This window comes from Protopterus annectens, chromosome 16.part0, assembly GCF_019279795.1.
Source record: "Protopterus annectens isolate FY-2018-M chromosome 16.part0, PAN1.0, whole genome shotgun sequence".
NCBI lineage: Eukaryota > Metazoa > Chordata > Ceratodontiformes > Protopteridae > Protopterus > Protopterus annectens.
The window spans coordinates 584,967,027-584,989,327 of record NC_056750.1 but is presented as its reverse complement, the minus strand read 5'-3'; the positions used below and the strand labels follow the sequence as shown (position 1 = coordinate 584,989,327).

Here is a 22,301-nt window from a genome sequence, read left to right as displayed (position 1 = left end):
ACAGTTAGTTAAGACAAATCCCTAAGCTTTAAAATAACTCTGATGAAGAGAAAAGTATCAATAATACATTATTAAATTAAATTTTTTCCCCAAAGGAACTTATCTGCCCAGCAAAGGAACAGCGCAAGACATCCAAGCCACAAGTTTATCATAGTCTTCTGTGGCAATAAAGCTCTGAAGATCTTGGCACCCAAACTTGTCTTTTAGTTCAGCTCAAGCTGCCTGACAGTTTGGCACATGGAAGGTGCTCTGAAACTTTGGAAGTTGGCTGGCTGTTATATCATTGGCAGGCTACAACCCATACAGCTAAGTATACTGCAACAGTGATCAATATGATGAACATCTCTATGTTCGAGGGCTCTTGCCATTCACCTCCCACATAAGGTGACTATGTAGCTTCTGCTACACCATTATATAGTCATTGTGGTGGGTGTGTGGCCATAGACACTATTACTATTTGGATTCTGGCCATTTGACGCTAATGAACATACTCTTGCTCACATCCAGTATGCTGCCTGCATCACTGTTGAGAATTTTGGTGCCTGTGTCACCCACTATCAGAATTAACATATGCTCCACTAAAAAAAAGTTTTAAAAAATGCCACACCTACTGCCAAGCACAAGTCCATAGGAATTTGGTTCCATTTTCAGCTTACAAGCAACAGTTATCAAATTTAAAGGTGAGGTCACTACTACTGCACCAGGTGAATTTTGTTTTCTTTTAAGGTAATCTTGCAGAATTTTGACATCTTTTACTGAAGTCATAATACTACACAGTTGCAACGGTTGGGCCATATGGCTATCCACAACACAGTTCCCATTTCTGTATCAGACAAGAAATGTCTAAAAAGAAGATGCCCCATTCATTTGGCTCATAATATAATTTTATTAAACACTGGTTTACAACTTGGTTGACAAGTAAATGAAGTACTTAAATAAAGCATCTACAGTGGACTTCTGTTATCAGAAAAATTTAAGCTGGGCAACATTTGTAAAATTGGTTATTTAAAAAAAAATCCTCCCAGGTAAGCAAAAATCATAGTGTTTGATGACAGATGCAAGGAAATGGTAGAGCCTCACAACACAGGCATTATGTTCCCTTGAAAAATCTTTCAAACTTTTTTTAAATACCCCCAAGAAAATGACTCATCTCAATCTCTTTGCCAAGCACTGCCCATCTGAAAGGAACTTTGCTCCCAAAGGACCACACACATTTTTATTATTATAGGCCATAAAGCAGCTCTGCTTGTTTTCTTTGTCTTTGCCTCGAATAACACTCATTTTGAATAGCCGGCAGTACAGTTCAACAGCAGATGGTGTATCATCATTCCCAGGAATAGGGAAGGAGATAAGACTTGGATTACAGTTTGTATCTACTATACCAACTGTGGGAATATTCATTTTTGCTGCATCTCTCACAGCTGTATGCTGTTCAAAAACATTATTCAGTGTGTGAAAGAAGATGATCAAATCTGGCAGTCTGACTCCAACACCATACTGGATATTTGAGTTAGTAAGCAAACCACCTTGCCAATAGCGAGTATGGGCATATTCTCCACAGTCTTTGGCTGTCTTCCCAATGAGGTGACTAAACTGACGACTTCGGCTCACAAACAGAATAATGCCTTTGCGATAAGCGATATGGGCAGTGAAGTTAAGAGCATGCTGTAGGTGATCAACAGTCTTATCCAAGTCAATGATATCTTGTTCTAACCTGCAGCCAAATATGTACGGTTCCATCAACCTGAAAAAGAGATTAAGGATAGAAAATACTAAGTACACTGCTTTCAAAAATAAAATTTAAATATTCACAACCAATTTACTAATACTTTCTCGTTTTTTTTTAAAACATGCAGAAAGATAGTGGTTGTAGTTTGGGAAGTTACCCTATTGGGGGGGGGGGGGGGCTAAAAATCCTCTATGGAGTTTTAGCCTTACAAATTAACAACATTCAGGCAGTCAATTAACCACAAAAAATACCACAAAGAAGCAAACCACCACAGAAAAAGGAAGAAAATGCATCTCAGTACCGGGAAAAACTTAATTTGCCTGCACACCTTTTTATTGTCAGTGCCACAAACCATATAATGTCAAAATCCTGACTTGAGGGGAATTAGAAAAAAGTTTTGGCATACCTTAAAATTTATAAAAGCACATTAGAAAAAGTATTAAAGCTTGATGAGAGAGTAACAGATAATTGTGTCTAATACTTGTATAACATGAAAGTGAAAAAGCAACAGATTTAATTTGCAGGCATCCCAACAGGGATGAATTCCAAATCACAAAAGATACTTGGCTTGGAAGAAAGGACAAATGTATCATACTATGCTAGGTTAGTGTTTTTCAAATGATGAAGCAATTAGTACTAGATCATGGGACGTATGCACTTGCTTTTACATGTCACTGCCAGCACTTTCAAAGATGTACTTAAAATGAATCTTGGTAAGAAGTAGAGTTCACAGTTATCTTCCCTAGAAAGAAAGCAACTTAATGGCAAGTTTGCAGACTCCTGTTCTCTGCAATGAAGTCAGTTAGTAGGCATAAGCTTTTAAACTGCTGTCAACAGACCCTTTCTCTGCAGTGAATTCAGTTGGCATAAGATTTTTCAGCACATTCATGCCTTTGATGCATGAAAAAAAAACATCTGGAAGTGCAACCACTAGGGGAAGAAAGTGCAACTACATATATTCTATACTGCTTCTGCTGCAATCAATGTACAACATATTCAGAAATCCAATACTGTATGGTACCTGAAAGCACGTTTCTGCCTCTCTCTGGCATGCCAGAACTACACCTAGCAAATAGGAGTGTTATTTTTTTCATGGTTTAAAAATAACAGTTACAATATGTTTGTGATGTAGTGAAAGTTATATGGGAGGAGAGAGGAACAAGCTGGAAAGGAACACAATTCTTGTCTTGTCTCGGATACAATTATTCCCGGGTATTTTGATGTCCCTCAAGAGCCTGACAGGGAGGCCTGCATCCTCAATTACTCATCAGTGTTAGTACATACATAGTTTTGACTGCGAGTAACAATGTGTGTTTGTGCTGTGGGTGAGCTATCACAGGATGGCACACTGGGAAGGCAGTGGGGATCTGGTGATGGCATCAAGCTATATTCCCTAAAGGTATGACTCCACACCCACAACTCAAACACCTGTTTGATGTCTAATGTCAGAGTCAAGGTGGAGAACAATCTAAAGGTACCCCCCTCAACCAATGCCACTGAACTCAGACAGGCTGCGGGGCAGGGTAGTAGCAGGAAAGACCTTTTGGCCTCAATTTCCTGCAGTTCACTGTCAACTAACTGAAGTAGCCCCTCTCCAGAACCAAACTATTTAGCCTCAGGTTCTTAGCCACTTAAAGAAATGTTGGCTGATGCCAACTGCTTAGAAAAATAAGTTATATACTCATCATAACATTCCATCTGAGTTGTTGCTCTTCATTGGTCTTCAACCTGTGGGAACATGGATCTGGGACAGATCCTACTAGGCCGCATTTCTCCAGCAACAAATCTGAGCTCCAAGCTCCTCCGCTACCCATAATCCCCCTGTCTCCTTCCTCCCTTCAGATTGAGTTTGCTGCCCACCATACCAACCCAACCTGACACAATGCCTTACCACTTGGCATAATAACCCAGACAGTATCAAAAGGAATGACTATTTATGCTCAAGAAAGGGACAGGTCTTTTCCAGCCAGACCACCACACAGCCCATATAAGGCATGGGGAAGGAGGGAGGGATGGTTGAAGATAAATAAAGAGCAAGAACTCAGACGGAACGTTATCGTAAGTACATAACTTCTTTATCTGAAGTTGTCTTCATTTGCTCTTCAACCTGTGAGACAGAGTCCCCAGCTACCAAACATTGCTTGGGAAGGACAGTTTAAGGTACGTGGTCATCCCTGGAGACCCAGTTGCATATCAGCATCCTGGAGAGAGGGGCGGTGCTATTGGCATTGTAAGCTCTTCATGCCCATCTTCCCCAAGGGACAATTGCTATCCAGATAGACAATATGTCGGTAGTCTGGTATATCATTAAATGGGAGGAGGGACCAAGTCTTATCCCCTTTGCCACAAAGCCATGAGGTATTGGGAGTGGGTGATCTCCACTGGCCGTTTTCTGGTGGCAACTTACATTCCAGGCAGGTACAGCATTCTAGTGGACAGGCTCAGCAGGTCTATCCTGATGCCTTATGAGTGGTCTCTGAATCCTTCAGTAACAAAACAGATCTTTCTAAAGTGGGGTCAGCCTTGCTGCGATCTCTTCGCTTCTCCTTCCAACACGAAGTGCAGCAAGTTCTTCGCTCTGAACCTCCCTCCAGGGGAGTCCCCCAAAGATGCTGTAGGTCATGCTTGGCCCTCCGGTCTTCTCTGCTTATCCTCCACTTCCCTGATACCAAAACTCATTCAGAAAACACAAAGGCTCAGGAGAGGCTAACTTTTTCTGCAAATCATCCATCAAGAAATCCTGATACTGAAACATATGAAAAAGACAGTTAAGAGTCCTCATGGCAAGGGTGGTAGAGGTATAAACTTTTTAGCCCCACCTCTCCAGGGACCTAGATTCCCTGTCAGCGGGCAAAGGATTTTTGGCCGTGGAAGTGGCCACTCCCTTGGGCCCCTGGGAAATAGTTTCTAGGTCAACAGAGTGGGCCTTAAAGAGATGTTTATGAGTTTCAGGAACCCTGTAATATCTGTCTGGCTTGACAGGAGCAGGAGGGAGAGAATCAGGAGAAGTACTGGAATCTGAGTACACATCATCCAATACATCTAACACAGGTGGAATAGCTAAAGGCCTGTGCTGGGGTAACTTAAAGAAAGTACGAAGCCTTTTCCTGGAGTCGGAGAAATCCTGGCCCTGCCACTGAAAATGCTCTCTCATGGAGTGGAGAATTTCCCTGAAGGAAATATCCTCAGGAGGAGAGGCAGAGGGAATAGATTCATCAGCATCAGAATCCTCGTAGGCCTGGAAGGATTCTTCCTGGGAATCTGAATGACCTGAGTCGCCAGAGCCTTCATCTGAGGAGAAGGTATCGGTCTGCTCAACCCTAGGCCTTTTGTCTGCAGGCGGCTGAGAACCCCTGTCTGGATGAGCCTGAGAGCCTCTGAGTAATGAAATAAGATCTGCAGCTAAAGTCAAGATCTGTTTATCGGAAGTGGGACCCTGAGAAAAAGATTTAGGAGGGAGAGACTTAGCCTGGTTGGCAGCCTTAGCACGTGTGTAGGCCTTGATAGACCTAAACACTGGAGGCCTAGCTGCCCCACGTGCAGGAGTAACTTTGTCCACCGGTATAGTGTCAGGTAAAACTTGGGTTACGGTTTCAGGAGGAAAATCAACAACCAGCACCGGGGAAGCCTCCGGGACCGAAGTGTGCGATAAAGTGGTGTCATTGGTCTGGAGCGGTTGAATTACCGGCTCTGAGGAGACCGATGCACTCGCGGTAGGTTTTGGCGATGTGTCGGTGGAAGTCGCGGGCCGAGAATGTCGGTCCCGGTCCTTCCGTTTTTTGGAAATAATTGATGTCGGTTGTTCCGACGGCATGATATAGGAGTAATTTTCCCCCAAAAAAGTCTACAGCAAATTCTGCCCGGCGCCTGAGAGTGCGCTTATTGAAGCAAGCACAGGCCGCGACGTCGTGGTCTGGGCCAAGGCAGGGAAGGCAGTAAGAATGGAAGTCCTTATGAGGTATTTGTTTACCACAAGACAAACAGTTATTAACTTTTGCAGTTTTATCTGACATCGGCTGAGGCAAGAAAAGGTTCCCCCAATGGGGTACTTAGCTTTTTGATGAATTTGGTAACTGAAAACACAGGAGCTGACTGACCGACCGGCACTTGTGAACTGCTTCTGCTTCGGGCACCGCGCGGCAAGAAAGACTGAAGAAGATGGCGTCGACTGATGCTTTTATACCCCAGTCGCTCTGACGTTGGGGAAGAGGCGACATCAGCCGACGCCGGACCCAGACTTTGGAATCCGGCCGACCGAAGGGCTGCCTGAGGCAGGACAACCCATATGTAAGGACTGCAGTTGCATTCTTGAAGGACATCAGGTGACCGCAAAGAATCTCCGGGGACTGAATCCATGAGAGAAGAGAATCTGTGCATGCTCGCAATACAAGCTCTGGGAACAAGGGTGATCGTGGCCGCCATGGACCACAACTCCCTTAAAACAAACTGGAGGAGATGGAACTCTAAGAATGTGCAAGACATGATGCTTGAGGGACTGAAGTCTGTCGGGTGTCAAGAAAATATTCGTCTGAATGGTGTTAAACCGGGCTCCAATGAAGTCCGGAACTTGAACCAATTCTAACAGGGATTTGTTGAGATTTATGGTGATGTCCAACTGGTGGGCAGTTTGAATAAGGAAATCACTGACTTGGCAGAGTCAATGCCTGGAGGGGGCGGAAAGGAGTCAATTGTTCATGTAGGGAAAGACCTGGAAGCCATGCAGTCGCAGGTGAGCTGCTACCACTGCATTCACTTTGGTGAACACCCTGGGGGCTGTGGTGAGACCAAAGGGTAGAGCTCTGAATTGGTAATGATTGTCCCCAGCCAGAAGTGGAGAAACCTCCAACAGCATCTGTCCATTTTGATGTGGTAGTACGCACCTTGACTGTCTACTGAGCACATCCAGTCATTCTCCTGCAGGAAGGGCAGGATAGATTGGAGTGTGACCATCCAGAATTTCATCTTGGCAACTGACAGGTTCAGGGTAGAGAGATCCAGAATTGGCCTCAAGTCCCCAGTTTTCTTTGGCACTAAAAGAACCTGGAATAGATGCCTAATCTGGCCTGGTCTGGGAGGATGGACTAGATGACTTGTTTTTCTAGCAGCTTGGAAATTTCCTGTGCTGCTGCCTCCCTTTCCGCAGGTGGGATGTCTGGGAGGTGTTTGGCCAGAACTGGCCTTCAAAGGAAGAGAATTGAATATCCTGTGGATATGATTTGCAACATCCACTGATTGTCTGTAACTGACTCCCAGGCTGTTGGGTGTAGCGACAATTGACCCCAGACTGCTTCCAGAGACTAGCAACCAGGCAACCCTTCAGGGCTGCTGCACGGGCCTGTCCGAGAATGAGTCCCGAGACCCTTGGTTCCTCGGGCCCCCTCTGCCACGAGGGCGGCGTCTGTTGAATCTACCTCTGCCTCTGTGGGGGAAGGCAAGTCCAGAGCATCCTGGGAATAACCCTGAGACTTCAGAACCACATCGCCGATTCTGGGAGAAGGATCATTGAGGGGTTGAGAAGTGGATTCCGATGGCAGACAGTCTTCCTGTCCTTCTCGCTCTGGACCAGTGTGTGTCGCATGCCGTCTTTCCAAAGAGAGTGGAACCATCGTACAGGGCATTTGTAACATACACCTTGAAGGGCTCTGAGAAGGTACAAAGTTGGAGCCTGGCATGACGCCTGATGGCAACACCTGCTCCAGCAGCTCTGGCAGCACCCTCAGTAGTGTGAGAGAGAAGCCGCATAGAGGTATTGGCAATGGAGGTGAGGGTGGCCATTCCTATCCTCCGCCGACCTGGACCCTAGGGTAGACTCTGTGACCTCCATCACTAGGTCTCACTGAAGCCTAATAATGTGTGCCATGTATTTCAACGCACGTACAGAGAACATTGCTGAAGTGTAGGCCCGCTTCCCAAAATGGTCCAAGGTCCTAGACTCTCGGTCCGGTGGGTGGACTGTGGAGCTCTCCTGTGTGTGAGCTCCTTCTTGGTGGCCGCCACCACCATGGCATCGACAGGGGATCCCCTTTGACCAGTGTGGTTTATCAGAAGGGGTACTGAGGACCTTATCAGCGCATTTGGGGACAGGCTCCACTGTATTGGGCTCCTTCCACACCAGAGATGTAACAAAATCCACCAGATGATCTGTGGGAGGGGACACCCAGGAAGTAGAGGGTCCTACTCCAAACACCTCCAGGAACACGGACTCATCATGGTTGGGTTTTTGGACACCCCCCCCCCCCACGCTGCTGCAGGATCTCCATGACGTCTCCAAATGGGACATCCTCTAGGGGTGATCATGGGGAACCCTCGCCTTCCTCCAAATTGGTGTCCTCTGTGAGAGACTCCGTCGGGGAGTCTAAGTACCTCCTTTTACATATGCATTTTCGAGGAACCTCCTCGGGGGGGCTGGGGAAGACAGGAAAATATCCAGCTGTTCCATGTGGGAGCTCCCTGGGGCGGAGAGGCAGCAGGCTATCCCTCTGAGATGGCAGGATGATGGAAACCAGACCAGAAACAGAGGGAGCCAGGACGGAATCAGAGGACGAGATCATCTAGGGCTTGACGGGATTGACAGAACCCTCTCCACCACGTCAAAGGCAGAAGAACGAACCCCCTGAGCTGGGGCTACGATCGGGTCTGTAATCCTCTAGATCAACGGGGGAGCCGGAGCCAAACTTCCGGGTGCTGAGACTCCGATCAAAAGGCTTGGTTCCAAAAAACTCAGAGCCAAAACCGCTCCCCTCGGATCCGGCGCCGAGGCTACATCACCATGCTTGTCGGAGCCGACCACTCAAGGCAAAGGTCAACGAAGTACTAGGTACCGTAGACATTGACCGCTCGATCCAAAGTCTCCTCGGGACCAGACAGTTAGATTGGAGGAGGAGTGATCAGATGAACGTGGACTTCATGCCCCCCCCCATTCCAGGGGGAGAAAGGGCAGGCAAGACTCCCATCTGCATCTGAATGCGGATGATTCTCCGCATCATCCTGTCCACCTCTGTTTCAGAAAGGCTGAGGGTGGATCTGGAGGAAGAGGCCACCTACACCGGCCTAGAGAGGCAATGAGGTGACTGCGAGACTGGGGAACAGCTCTGAGGCTCCTCCAGCAAGAGGAGACAAGAACGGAGTCGGGGAGAAACAGTGGTAGGAGCGGATCTGAATTTAACTGGTAGCTCAGCTGAGGAAGAGCGGTTGGGAGACCACTTCCTCTGCCTGTCTTGATGCTTGGGCTTCTCTCCGACCCCGGTCCTCTTAACTGCAGGTTGAGGCCCAGAGGGCGGGGCAGAGACAAAAGTAGAAGCGGAAGGGGTAGCTGGGCCTCTACAGCAGGTGGAGGGAAAAGGCTCGAGTACAAGATTATTTTGCCTGTTGATCAATGTGTTGGGATTGAACCCCATGCAGATCGAACAGGAGGAATCGAGATGAGGGACCCTCTAAGCAAACAACAGAGTGTGGCCATCCGCTGGGGGAAGCTTATGGCCACACACTGCACTTACGGAAACCTGGTTTGGGTGTCTCTGAGATTTTTAGCAGTAGAGAAAACCCTATCTGAAATCATACACGGGCGCACACACTTTTTTTTTTTTGGTTACTATAGAATGATGCCCGAATGTGAAAATGTAGGAGTAGATAAAAGATAGAAAGGTGAGGATAGAAATTTAGAAATTTAGATTTAACTCACTTACCCAAAAAAGAGCCTGGAGCAGCGATCATGATGCTTGCAACGAGCACGGCAAACGAGATCTGGGGGAGGAAGAAGACAGGGGCATTATGGGTAGGGGAGGAGCTTGGAGCTCGGTCCGATGCTGGCGAAATGCGGCAGAGTCTTTTCCATCCCAGATATGTGTTCCCACAGGTTGAAGAGCAAATGAAGACAACTTCAGATCAGATTTTTAAAGTGGGAGTTGAAAGAACACTTCCTCTGGTCCCCTTTTCCACTGCTGAGATGGAAGGACAAGTATAGACTCAGGTCCTCCCTACCACAGGATGAGTTCAAAATGGCAGTGTGTGGATGGGCATTTCACAAATGAACTTACTTACAGAAGGCCAAGGCCTTGACCTACTTGTCAAGCTCTTGTAATTGTAGGAATGCAATAACATGGTACCTGAAGCTGCACAGAGAACAAGAGAACACTGCTGCTAGTCTCAGTGTGAGATGCTCTCAATCACCACCACCTACTGCTTGCAAGGTAGGCTAAAATTTCTCTCTATACACAGTCAACTGGACAGTTGAACCTCTGGCAGTACTAATATTGTACTTTTTGGCTAAACAGTACAGGCAATACTGCTACAGGTAAAAAGAGGAATTTCACCAACACTAGCTAAGCTCATGATCTGAATGTGCCGGTAACAAAGCTGAACTGGCAGACTCTAAGGCTAAACACCTATGCAACTAACAAGCTGCATCATGGCATGACTCAGCACACAGCAAGTATATCCATGAGCATGGGACTACTGGAAAATTTGAACAAAACCAAAGGTCCATTGGGCAGGGTCCTTGAATTTAGATCAAAGAGACTTCATATCTGAGAAAGTTAACAGTCAAGGCATGATAAAAAAAAGAGCTGACGTACAGTGTCTGGCCAACATTAAGAAATCACTCAAAAATGACTGGATAGTTCTCCACTCTGAGGTGCACAGGGATAAAATCCCTGACCTTGTCCCAGATAAACCAAGATCAGGAAGCTGGAAAATCAGGAGAATAGTGGGTGACAGACATGTGGCTTACACTGGCATGCTCACTTGGGAGGGAGAGGTGTGGCGCTTCTCCCCGGGTTCACCTGCTGTTCCAAAGGAGTGGTGTGGACCACTCCCCTATGAAAAAGTCCCTTGGTGGGGGGAACGTCCATGAGTCTGTCCAAGCCAGTGCATCAGCGCTTACTGAGTCACATCAGGAAATGGACAAGGCTCTATATCAGGGGCACAGGCAGTCCATTTGTGGTGATACGGAGTCCACTTCACCACCAGGGAAGAGATTAAGCAGCATAACAATATGCCCTAATGCCAATATGATGGTTCTGTGAATGGCTCTTACCTCTTGAGGAACAAATAGGCTGGGATCAGCTCCCACTTAGTGAGGAATGAATGGACCAATGAATAATAGGGAGACGATGGTCAGCAGGTAGTCAGGTGCCCAAAAATATTTGATAACTGGCTCAAAGCATTTTTTTTAACTAAGGATCACATACATGCCCTTATTTTACAGAGCTGCAGTCACTACACCAGATTATTTCTCTGAATAAATAACAGCAAGCACTGGACAACCTACATGGTTGCATATAAAACAATTGTCTCCTTTGCACCAGAAGTGGTTGTAGGAAACAGCAGTCTACAGAATGCACCACAATGTCTAATCCTGCGTATTTAAAAGCAAAGCTGATCCCCTTTCTGAACTGTAATCTTAATGAAACGTTGCTTTTTCTACACTAGATATAACATTTAATATGTATACATTTGTAAAATGCTGCTTGCTTTTTTTTTAATCTACATATAACCATTAATATGCATCACTTGGAGTTTTTCCTCCCCAGACTTCTGCTGAAAAATGGCCTTTGTGCCCAGTCATACTTTACTCATCAGAAAATGCAATAAATAAAATAAATGCAACTTCTGAACCGCATAAAGTAATAAACTTCCATGAGACATTGAAAGAACCTTGGTCTGCCTCATACCAAAATGAAAAGTAAACCCCACAGTTTTGCAAATGGTTTGGTATTAGACATCGTAAAGACAACTTTTACACAAAACAAAAATATTCAATCAGCAGCCTAGGCACTGGACAATCGGGTAGGATAAGAATGAAGTGGTGTGTCCACCTTGCCTAGCTCAGTGGGAAGGGTGAAGTGTGCATGCATTTGGGAAATATACAAGGCAATGCAATCTTCCTGGTGCATGCTGGAAAGACCACTGATCATGCTGTGGACTGGAATGGCAAGTAAGCTTGGGGGCAAAATCTCTTGTGGAAGTGAAAGACCTTTACTTATAAACCCACTGAAGATCTCCTTACCAGCACCTCGAGTGTGCGCGCATGTTAGGGTTGTGAGAAAAAAAATGTTAAAATCCTCAAACCACCCTTGATGGTTGCCCCAGGTGATGACCCCACTGATTTCTCACCAAATAAGGGAACAAATGAAATGATTGACTGCCCAAGACAGGAACTGATGGTCAGCAGGGGCAAAACACACACACACAAAATAAATAAAATAAAGATGGTCCAGAAGAGGTGGGTATTGAGGAACTGAGGGAAAAGGCAGAGGACTAAAAAGCATATGCTTCACAGAAATGAAATAAGAAGAGGGTGGATATGAAGAATTGCAACAGATTCTAAAGTGTCCCATTTCATACTGTAATGGTATTTTTATTTTGGGGGGGGGGTGACTGCAGTATTCGACACAGAGAAAAAGAAATACTGTTATATTCCCTGAAAGGAAATTCTGAAGAATGCAGTGTTTAAGAGAGACTGTTTATGTCAGATTACCAGAAAATGAGGGGCTATATGGGGTGGGTATCTTTAATAAATCCATACTTCTGTTTACATGGCTCTATTACAGTCTCCGTGTTAATAAAATAATGCAATTAGCTCCATACAGAAACTTCGGCAGTGTATGCAGTGCAGTGCAGAACAGGTAATTTACTGATCACATTATTTGGCAGTCTTCCTCTGGGTTTATAATAGGAATGAGAGGCTTCCTCATTGGCAATAGGAAATGCATATTCTTTTGCAGTATGTCACAAAAGCAAATTGTTCACAATGAACAATAAAGCTTCTCAAGTACTATTATGCTGAAAATGTCTTCTAGATATTTCATAGATCATTTAATGTTCAGAAAGAGAAGACTATCTAGGCTGCCCAGTATATGCAGCCAGTATCATACAGCTGCCTCACTTTCCCCTACAGTGAATAGTCTTAGTTTCTTTCATCCAGTCTAATAGCCTGTTCCATGCACCTACCCCTCCCTTTTCAAATACCACCATAATTGGAATTAAAAAAGGTTGCCTTCATTAGCAGTTGACGACTCCCTCCTGTCCTTGTCATCCTTCCTAAGCACCATTCCCCCAACCATTTCCTATGATCTTGTGCCCCAAACTCAGGAAACATACTTAATCCCTATTCTGCCCATCTTCCGTACGTACAGTACGCACTCACCCAGTCTGAAACAAACACAGTGAAGTAGTGCAATCCTAGCATCGGCCTTTGTGGCACACCACCTGCCACCCTTCTGTTCTTTAATAGTCTCCATCCACTATCCTCACTTCTTACCTTCAAATTAGCTATCCACTCACTTAAATAGTTTTTAACCCACTACCATGCCTTGAAGCCTCCTCATCAGCTTATTAAAATTAAGTGTACATTCAACCAGTTTGTCCCCCATAGAGGTTTCCATTGTAATCCAATAACAGAAATGGATCAGGTTGGTTAGACTAGCAAGGTCTCTTGGCTAAAAGCACAAGATGGCTACTATCTTGGGAGTATAGTTCTTCAAAATATTTCACTTCAGATTCAGTTACTCTGGTCAATTCTTGTAAATGCCAGAAAAGGTATTACTTTGAAGTGGAAAAGTAAACAAGATTTGATGTTTAAAGAGGTCGTTATTAATTTAGCAAAAGTTGTTTGTAAAAAAAGAACTGCAAACCATTTGCTATAAAATTTATAACATTATTCATAAAAAAATAGCATGGCAAAAATGTATTGGTTTTATTGTATTTGTTTTATGTACATTTGCGTGTGTTTATAATGAAAACAAAATAAAAATGTTTTTGAAAAAAAAAAAAAAAAAAATTTCACTAGCTTCTCTCAATATTCTTAGAATTACCACCACTATGACGGACTGACTAGTCTGAAATTTCCCAGAGTTACTTCTACTGTCTCCTTAAAATAAACTCATTACCATATCCCCTCTGCAGCACACAAGGAATTCATCAATCATGAGTAATCTGTTTTAATACCTCTGCCAGAGAATTCTAAAGTACTATGTAGGCGTATCACATTTGGTCTCTATATCCAGCCTTCAATTAGTTTCAGTTCCTCTCTCACCCTCAAAGTCCCAAAAACATTTTTTTCTGCATATTTACACCTAGCCCCACTCTCTCTTGGTCCTTCCAAAGTCAGTACTTATTCCTTCATTTTCTAGAGTGGAGACAGAAATTGCAGCTTTGCTTGTTTTGTATCACTGGATGCATCTCTCCAACCTTTGTTAACTTGGCCAGTTTTGTCCCTAGTCTTTCTGTTACTTACCCCTGGAAACACCTCTCTCTCATTTTAAATTATTCTGATCACTTACTTTGCACACAAGCCTTGGGTCTGCACACATTTTCACATACTGATATTACTGTGATGCCCTCTCACTCAGCTACTTGCATCTCTCTGATGTGTCCTGCCGGTGTCTCTTAAGCATTACTCTACTTCTCTCAAGTAACATCAGCTTTTTTACTTCTCTACTTTAACATTTTATACATTGCTTTCAATAAACTACTACTGCTTTTCCAGCACTTATCTGACTGCACTATTGCTTTCTACCTTTGTAATTATCTTTTACCATGCCTTTTCAGTTTCACATAGTCCACTAAAATCCCATAACCAAGTTATGGTATGTGCATCTATACCTAGCACAAACTGAATCATAACCATACTTGCATGTTTTTTTATTTACTAAGAGTGCCCTAACTTCAATCAAGTTTTTTTTTTTTTTTTTAAAGTGTTTGCCAGGCCATGCTGTCCAAATATACCCTGGTTTACATGCCACCACTTGATTCGCTTCTTTAAACTTAGATTGTGGTATACTCCAGACTTCTGGGAGATTCATATTCTTCCTAAAAACAGATATTTAACCTTGCCTTACTATACCATATTTCAGATTCCCATTATCCTGTTTGGTAGGATCTAGCAGCATGCAGACAGTACTAAACCACAAGAACTCTCCTCTGACTTATAACCTAGCTGAAAGTACACTAATTTTTACCATTTCTCTTGCTCTCATCCTCCATCCATCTTCTATCACTTGTATTCAGGAAAGCATCATGCCCCATTCCTACTGCTCACTTGTCCAAGTTTGGTTTTCCCTGTCAGGTTTCCACCTTTCACAATACCACCTGCGATTCACCCATCTCCTTACATTTCTTCCACTGCAGGGGATAGTAATCTATTTTCCCGTCACTTTGGTTGTGTACATTGTGTAAAACCATTTTTGTTGCTCATTTTCCCTTCCCTGAATTTATCCTCTCTGACAATTCAGTTTCTGTCCCCCTCTCCAAGATGTTCTACTTTGGTTTGTATAAAAGCAGTCACCCTCCTCCGGTCTGTTACAGCACCTGTTCCAAGCAGACAGCTCCACTTTATCCACCACGTCTACCCAAACTCCCCACAGTCTACACCATTACCAGTAGTAAAATCTCTTGGATCCTTTAACTTGGATGAAAACTACCACTGACAGCAATTTCACAGAAAACAATCATGCACTCCAGCTTTTTACAGAACTTGCAAGCCTTCACTTTTCTTTATACCTTCTGAGTTTCTCCTACCAGGTCATTTCTTCCCGGTACTTTTACATTTAAAATGAAGACATGATTCTCAAATCCTCTAAAGCCAACTTAGAGTCCAAAGTGGCCACATCTACTAGATACAATCACAAGGCCTTCTTCACATATGTCCGCAATCTCAAAGGAAGCACCCAGATCTGTTCAGAACTGGTGGTCATGGACACCACATACACAAATGCTGTAGATATAGCCAACCTACTGACTGACAGATTCAGCGAAAACTTCACCCCACTATCCCACCATCAGTAAATCAGGACATCCCCAGTACCTGCCCCCCTCCCCTTATCTCTAGTGAACGGGTCAGCACTGCCCTCTCAAAGGCAAAAAATACAGCCTCCATGGGACCAGATAACATCCCAGGCTGCATCCTACATGAACTCAGGCATGAATTTGCAGCACCATTAGGCACCCTATTCAACCAAAGCCTGAGTACTGGCTTTGTCCCAGTCCAGTAGTGGAGGACAGCTACTATCATCCCTTTACACAAAGGTGGAGCACCCAACTATCCTGGAAATTACAAACCCACTAGCCTGATTTTCAAGGCCATGGAATGGCTTATCATGGACCTCATTAACAGGGACACTGGCAACCTCCAAACACTCGACACCACACAGTTTGGCTTTGTCATGGGGAGGTCATGTCTGTTAAATCTGGTTGACTTCTTTGAGACAGTCACCAAAGCCATGGACGAGGGGAAGATTATGCACACTGCCTACCTTGACCTGGCCAAATCCTTCAACACTATTCCCCACTTGGGCATAATAGATAAACTCTCTCAACTAGGCATCAATCCATATTTTACCAGATGAGTAGCACACTGGCTCACTGACAGAACCCACCTAATCAAAATAGGGGAAGCCACCTCGAGCAGTCGACCTGTAACAAGCGATATACCCCAGGGTATTTGTATCGGTCTTGGAGCCACCGTTATTCAGGACATGCTTCTCTGAGGTGCAGGCCAAAACCAGTGGGTTATGGCTGACCAAGTTTGCAGATGACTGCAAATCCCCAAGCCCTCCAATTGGGTCTCACCCAAACAAATGGATGGAGCTAGAAACATAGCCTCAAGCTGAATGCCAAAAAATGCATAATCATCCCCTTTGGGGAGAGTGATGTCCCCACATACTATCACCTTAATAACAAACCAGTGGGTTATGGCTGACCAAGTTTGCAGATGACTGCAAATCCCCAAGCCCTCCAATTGGGTCTCACCCAAACAAATGGATGGAGCCAGAAACATAGCCTCAAGCTGAATGCCAAAAAATGCATCATCATCCCCTTTGGGGAGAGTGACGTCCCCACATACTATCACCTTAATAACAATGTCCTAAGCACGCAATCAGTCGTGAGGGATTTGGGCACCCAGGTTGATAGCAACTTGACTTTTGACCACCATGTTACTTCCGTTGTACGGAAAGCTTTCTACATGGTCCACCTCATAAGTAAGGGTATCTCATCCAGGGACAAGGTGGTTATAACATCCCTGTATTCTTCCCTTATACGACCAATTATTGAGTACAATGCCCCCTTTGGCATGTACCTCGCAAAGGACATGCAGCAGCTAGGGAGACCACAGAGGTTCCTCACCAGGAGAATCCAGGGTCTCAAACATCTACCCTACACAGACAGGTTAAAAACCCTGTCTCTCTACTCATACAGACTCCTCAGAGGTGACCTCTGTCTGGCATACAAAGCAATCTCAGACTGCGCCTTGATGGGCCTGCTGCATATCTGCAAGTCAAGTTCCACTCGAGTAACCCACATGCGTGACCTCAACCTGGTCTGTGACATCAATAGGACTTGTTGGCAGGACAGATGTGGGTCTCACAGACTCCCCCATCTGTGGAACAGACTCCCTCTCCACATCAAGCAGAGTACTTCATTATCCTTTTTTCAAGTGCAACCTGGATAACTGGATGGGAAACAGAAAACACACTCCTGGGATTTCACCTGTGTCCCTGCGGAACAGGAGCTTTGGGTGCTGACTTGTCTAAACATGGGCTAAACTCTTGGGTAGGCTTATAAGGGCCTCAGGGCCAACAGCCTAGTAACTTCCTATGAAACTGTTTTAAGATACCCTAAGGCTCTGCCATCATAGATAGTTAAACTGAGCACTAAGATGTAAGGGTGAAGTACCCTGTATAAACATGTGGAGGCTCTTCCTCTGCATAGCAAAAATCTGTAATTTCCACAGTTTTTATTTAGCACTTTTGGATAATCAGATGTTATGTGATCCTATCTCGCCTACATTCTGTACTGATGGGTTCGGAGCCGATCCCTCGGCTCCGACTTGGCACGCTTATGCTATAGAGCGAGGCCTCTTATTGGCTGAGCTATCTTTATCCCAGGATGCACCACCACTAATCCCCCAGATCTCGTTTGCCGCTAACAAGCTTAGACATGGTCTCAACTTGGCTGGGCTAAGTACTATTTATTTAGGCTTTTTCCTGTCACAAATTTCCTTACTTTGAACCCAAAAGCTGTTTTAACAGCTATTGTTGTTATATTAGTGTGATTGGTGAATTTCTGTTGGAAAATTCGTGGTTTTTTTAGTCAGGGAAGTTTTCCCGTTGAGTTAGAGGGGCCTTCCCCTGTTGCTTTGCTGCTTGTGTTTCTTTCTTGGGTCAAGTACCCGTTTAAGTTAGAGGATCTTGACTCTCTTTCTTTCTTCTGTCTGTTTAACTGTTTAGTTTAAAAAAAAAAAATATATATATATAAATTTGTTAAAGTTGTTGGATTTAACTTTACCTTTTAACTAAGTTAGTGTGTTTTTCACTTAGATAGGTTATGTGGTAAAGCAGTTATGTCTAAAGAACACAAACCCTCCGGGTTTAAGAAATGCACAAGGTGTGGTTTTAAAATGTCCATAACGGACGACCACTCCTCGTGCGTCTATTGCTTAGGTGCTAAGCACCTACAAGAGTCGTGTAGTGTGTGCCACGCGTTCTCTTCTAGAGTCCTCCAGGAGAGGAAGAACAAATTAATCCTCAAGGGATTAATCAAGCCTTCCTTCGAGGAGGCTTTATCTTCCTCTCAGTCTCCTTCTAAAAAGAAGAAAGCGTCGGCTCCGACCAGTCAGTCGGAACCGACCGCTAAAAAATCTAAGCAGACTTCTCCATCGGCTCCACGGACTTCGGAGCCGAGGTCGGAATGGTCTGCCTCGATGCCTCCAGCCTCGACCCCTCTGGTTTCGGAGCCGAGGTCTGGGACATCGAGAGGCGGGTCACCCTCATCGGCTCCACTGATATTGGAGCCGATAAGGGTTACCGGCTCAGATTCTTCCCCCTCGGAGCCGAAGTCCTTATCGGCACCGAGGGAAATTTCCTTGAAACCTTCCTCGGAGCCGATAGTTGTTGAGTTCATTCGGAGCCGGTCCCCGAGCCCTTCGGAGCCGATGGAGAAATCTGTTCGGGCCCGATCGGTATCCTCTAGATCATCCAAGAGGTCTGATTCTGACATCGACAGGGTGCTCCTTCGACTCTTCCAGTCTCCGGTGTTCCAAAAGCTAGTGTCGGCTCCAGCCCAATTGGCTTCGGAGCCGATGGTCCACTCCCCGACTGTGGTTCCTCCTCCAACAGCTTCGGCACCGTTGGAGCCGGTGCTGGTGGAACCTGTGGAGGTGTTAGGGTCGGGCCAGACCCTTGCTCCAACTCCGGCTCTTGGGTCGGAGTTCAGTACATGGACTTCTTCCTTCAGCCCTGGGGGGGGAGGCTTCGGGATTGATGCTTTCGGTCCCAAGTCTCCCTTCTTGGTGCGTCGGAGGCGGGAGTGCCGTCCACTGTCGTGGCCACAAGAGGTGGGACCCTCCCAGGATTCTGGTGGTCCCGCCTTCAGGGCTATGAGGAGTGCATTAGCCTAATCTTCCTTGGCTACCTCCACGGTTTCCCCAGCTCCTTCCCTGCATACAGAAACTGGGTCGTTGGCAGTCCCCCTGTCCTTAGACAGCGGAGCCCCCGGGCCTCAGGTTACCCCCGCTGGGGTTTCTCCCCCTCCTGGAGGCCCTTCTGAAGCCTCTTCGGAAGAACCCCCCAGGAAAAGATCGTGCAAGAGGAAGCACGTTGACACCCCTGATGAGTCTCTGACATCTGACACCGATCTCGATGATGCAGAGGGGTCCCCTAAGTCGTCCTCGGATGATGTCTCCTTTGCAGACATCCTGGAAGCCCTAAAACAACGAGACGGCTGGCAGTCCAAACCTCCCTCTGCTGATGAGTCGGTGTTCCTGAAGGCCTTCGGGGCTCAGCCCTCCGCCTCCTGGGTGTCTCCGCCCTTCGACAAGCTCTTGGATTTGATCTGTCGAAGGCGGGAACACCCAGACTCTGTGGAACCGGTGCCTGCTCGTCCAACAAGTTCCTCTCGCCCCTGATAAAGAGTTCCTAACTAAAGGTGTGGCTGTAGATGCTTTGGTGGTGGCATCTGCTACCCAGCAAGATGTAGCAGAGGCTTCGACGTCCGTCCATCCTCCTAATAAGGAGTCTAGGAGCATGGATCGGTACGGAAAGCGCACCCTCAGTTCAGCAGCCTTTACACTGAGGTCCTTGAACTACCTTACGCACTTTACCAGATTTCAGAGGGATCTGATTAAGGAGCTATCCGATACCATCTTGGGTAACCTGCCTGAGGAGCTGGCCCAGACGGTTGGCTCTCAGCTGGCTACAATGTCATCCATTTCGAACTCGTCCATGAGGCTCATTTCTTATGGGGGCCAAAGGGCGAGTAGAGCGGCGGGTACAGGCATTGCTCTACGGAGACAAGCCTGGCTCCGCCTGTGTCATTTCGCGGAGGCCTTTAAGTCTTCATTTGCCGACGCCCCCTTTGATGGGTCCTCCCTGTTTGGACCCAAGGTAAAGGACACACTAACCCTCTGTGAACAGGAGGGTAAGACTCTGACTGCCGTAGGGGCACGATTTTCCACTCCCTTTCGGCCTTATCCCAAGGCTAAAAGAGGAGGGAAAATGTGGTTCCGTAGATCTCAGAAGCCTTACCCCTCTCAGCAGGAGAATTCCCCTTCCAGAGGCAGAGGAGGTGGAAATTCTTCCGGAAGACGCCGTCCCAGAGGCGGCAGAGGCCCTCGCAACACTGGAGACCACGAGTCCTTTCGTGGCTCTTCAGCCTTTCATAGTCCCTGAGGGATTGCCCGGCTGTGCTGCTCCGGAGCCAGTCGGGGGTCATTTCTAGAAGCACCTAAAGGCCTGGGAAGGTATCACTCAGGACCGATGGGTGCTTCGGATTATCGCCGGTGGTTACGCCATCATTCTCTCACCCCCCCCCCCTCAGTCCAAAAAAATCCCGGACCCGCCACCCAGTCAACGGGATACCGCAGCCTCAGAAGTTTCAAAGCTGCTGCAAAAAGGAGTCATCCAACCGGTCCCCGCAGACCAGATCAGATTAGGGACTTACTCAAGATTCTTTTTGGTGCCAAAAAAGACCGGGGACTTAAGGCCCATTTTGGACCTCAGCATCCTACACCGTTCAGTCAGAAAGTCCAAGTTCCGAATGGTCACCCTACAAACCATTCTCCCATTGCTGGAGAAAGGTGTTTGGATGTGCTCCATAGATCTCAAGGACGCCTATTATCATATCATGGTACATCAAGCGTCCAGGAGAAATCTGCACTTCAGCCTAGGAGGCAGTCATTTTCAGTTCGGTGCGCTGCCCTTTTGTCTCACCACAGCCCCCAGGGTGTTCACCAAGTGTTTGGCAGTCGTGACTGTTCACCTGAGAAGTCTAGGATTCCAGGTGTTTCCGTATCTAGACGACTGGCTCCTAACTGCCACCTCCAAGCATCTACTTCTGCAGAGTCTACAAGCCACTATATCACTGGGCAATTCCCTTGGAATCACCTTCAATTGGCCAAAGTCTGTGTTGCTGCCATCTCAACGAATAAGATTCATAGGGGTAGAGATAGACTCAAACCAAATGCGGGTCTATCTACCTACAGACAGGATACAAATCATACAGGCTCAAGTTCGAGCCTTACTTCCCAGATCCAAAGCCCCAGCCAGAATGGTCCTGCAGCTATTGGGATCCATGTCCGCCACGGTTCTTCTAGTCCCCTTGGCAAGGTTGCACATGAGAATTCTCCAGTGGCTTCTTTCAGCTCAGTGGTCCTTTCAGGAACTCCCCCTCAGTCACCTTGTATGGATCACTGAATCTTGCAGACGGGACCTTTGCTGGTGGCTAGTGCCCTCCAACTTGGATCAGGGACGACCCTTTGCTCTACCTCCTCCGGCGGCCACTTTGACCACGGACGCCTCCCAGACGGGGTGGGGGGGGCATTCCCTGGGCAGGTCAGTCCAAGGCAAATGGCATCCGGAAGAGACTTTGATTCATATCAATATCTTGGAAATGAGGGCAGTACTTCTGTCCCTTCAAGCCCTTCACGATTATCTCCCTCAGGGCGTAATTGCTGTTCACTCAGACAACATGTCAGTTGTTTGGTACCTGAACAAACAGGGAGGAACCAGATCCCATCCTCTTTGCAGAGAAGCCATGAGAGTTTGGGAATGGGCAGTCTCGACCAAATGCTTCCTAGTGGCTACTCACATACCGGGCAAGTCCAATGTGATAGCCGACAGATTGAGCAGGACCATCCTCTCTCCTCACGAATGGTCTCTGAATATGACAGTTGCAAGTCAGATTTTCAGCGAATGGGGAGTTCCGTGTTGCGACCTCTTCGCGACTCCTCTGAATGCGAAGTGCAAAGAATTCTTCTCCTAGCCCGGCCCGGGAAGAGCCCCATGGACGCATTAGTCCATCCTTGGCCCACCGGCTTACTTTATGCCTTCCCTCCAGTTCCTCTCCTTCCTAGAGAGGTTCAAAAGGCATCTCTCCTGGGGAGCAAAATGATCTTAATTGCTCCTTACTGGCCTCGTCAAGTGTGGTTCCCCTACCTTCGGAAACATGCCCTGGAAGGTCCATGGTTCCTGGATCAGATCCCAGACCTACTGGTTCATCAGTCGGGACTATTCCACCAGTCCCTACACACCTTAAAATTGACGGCTTGGCTCCACCTCTTCCGACGATAGTCAGGAGT

The 22,301-nt window shown here is 46.3% G+C and overlaps 1 protein-coding gene across 2 annotated transcripts in view; it reads right to left on the bottom strand.

The window, feature by feature from the left end:
- Positions 1 to 862: 862 nt before the first annotated feature.
- The window catches only part of MRPS2 (mitochondrial ribosomal protein S2), a 183,663-nt gene continuing 162,224 nt past the window's right edge, over positions 863 to 22,301 (bottom strand). For both annotated transcript variants that reach the window (XM_044058597.1, XM_044058598.1), the window contains exon 4: positions 863 to 1,744. In XM_044058597.1, the coding sequence (XP_043914532.1) occupies positions 1,147 to 1,744 (598 nt within the window). In that variant the 3' untranslated portion in view covers positions 863 to 1,146. The remainder of the gene's footprint in view (positions 1,745 to 22,301) is intronic.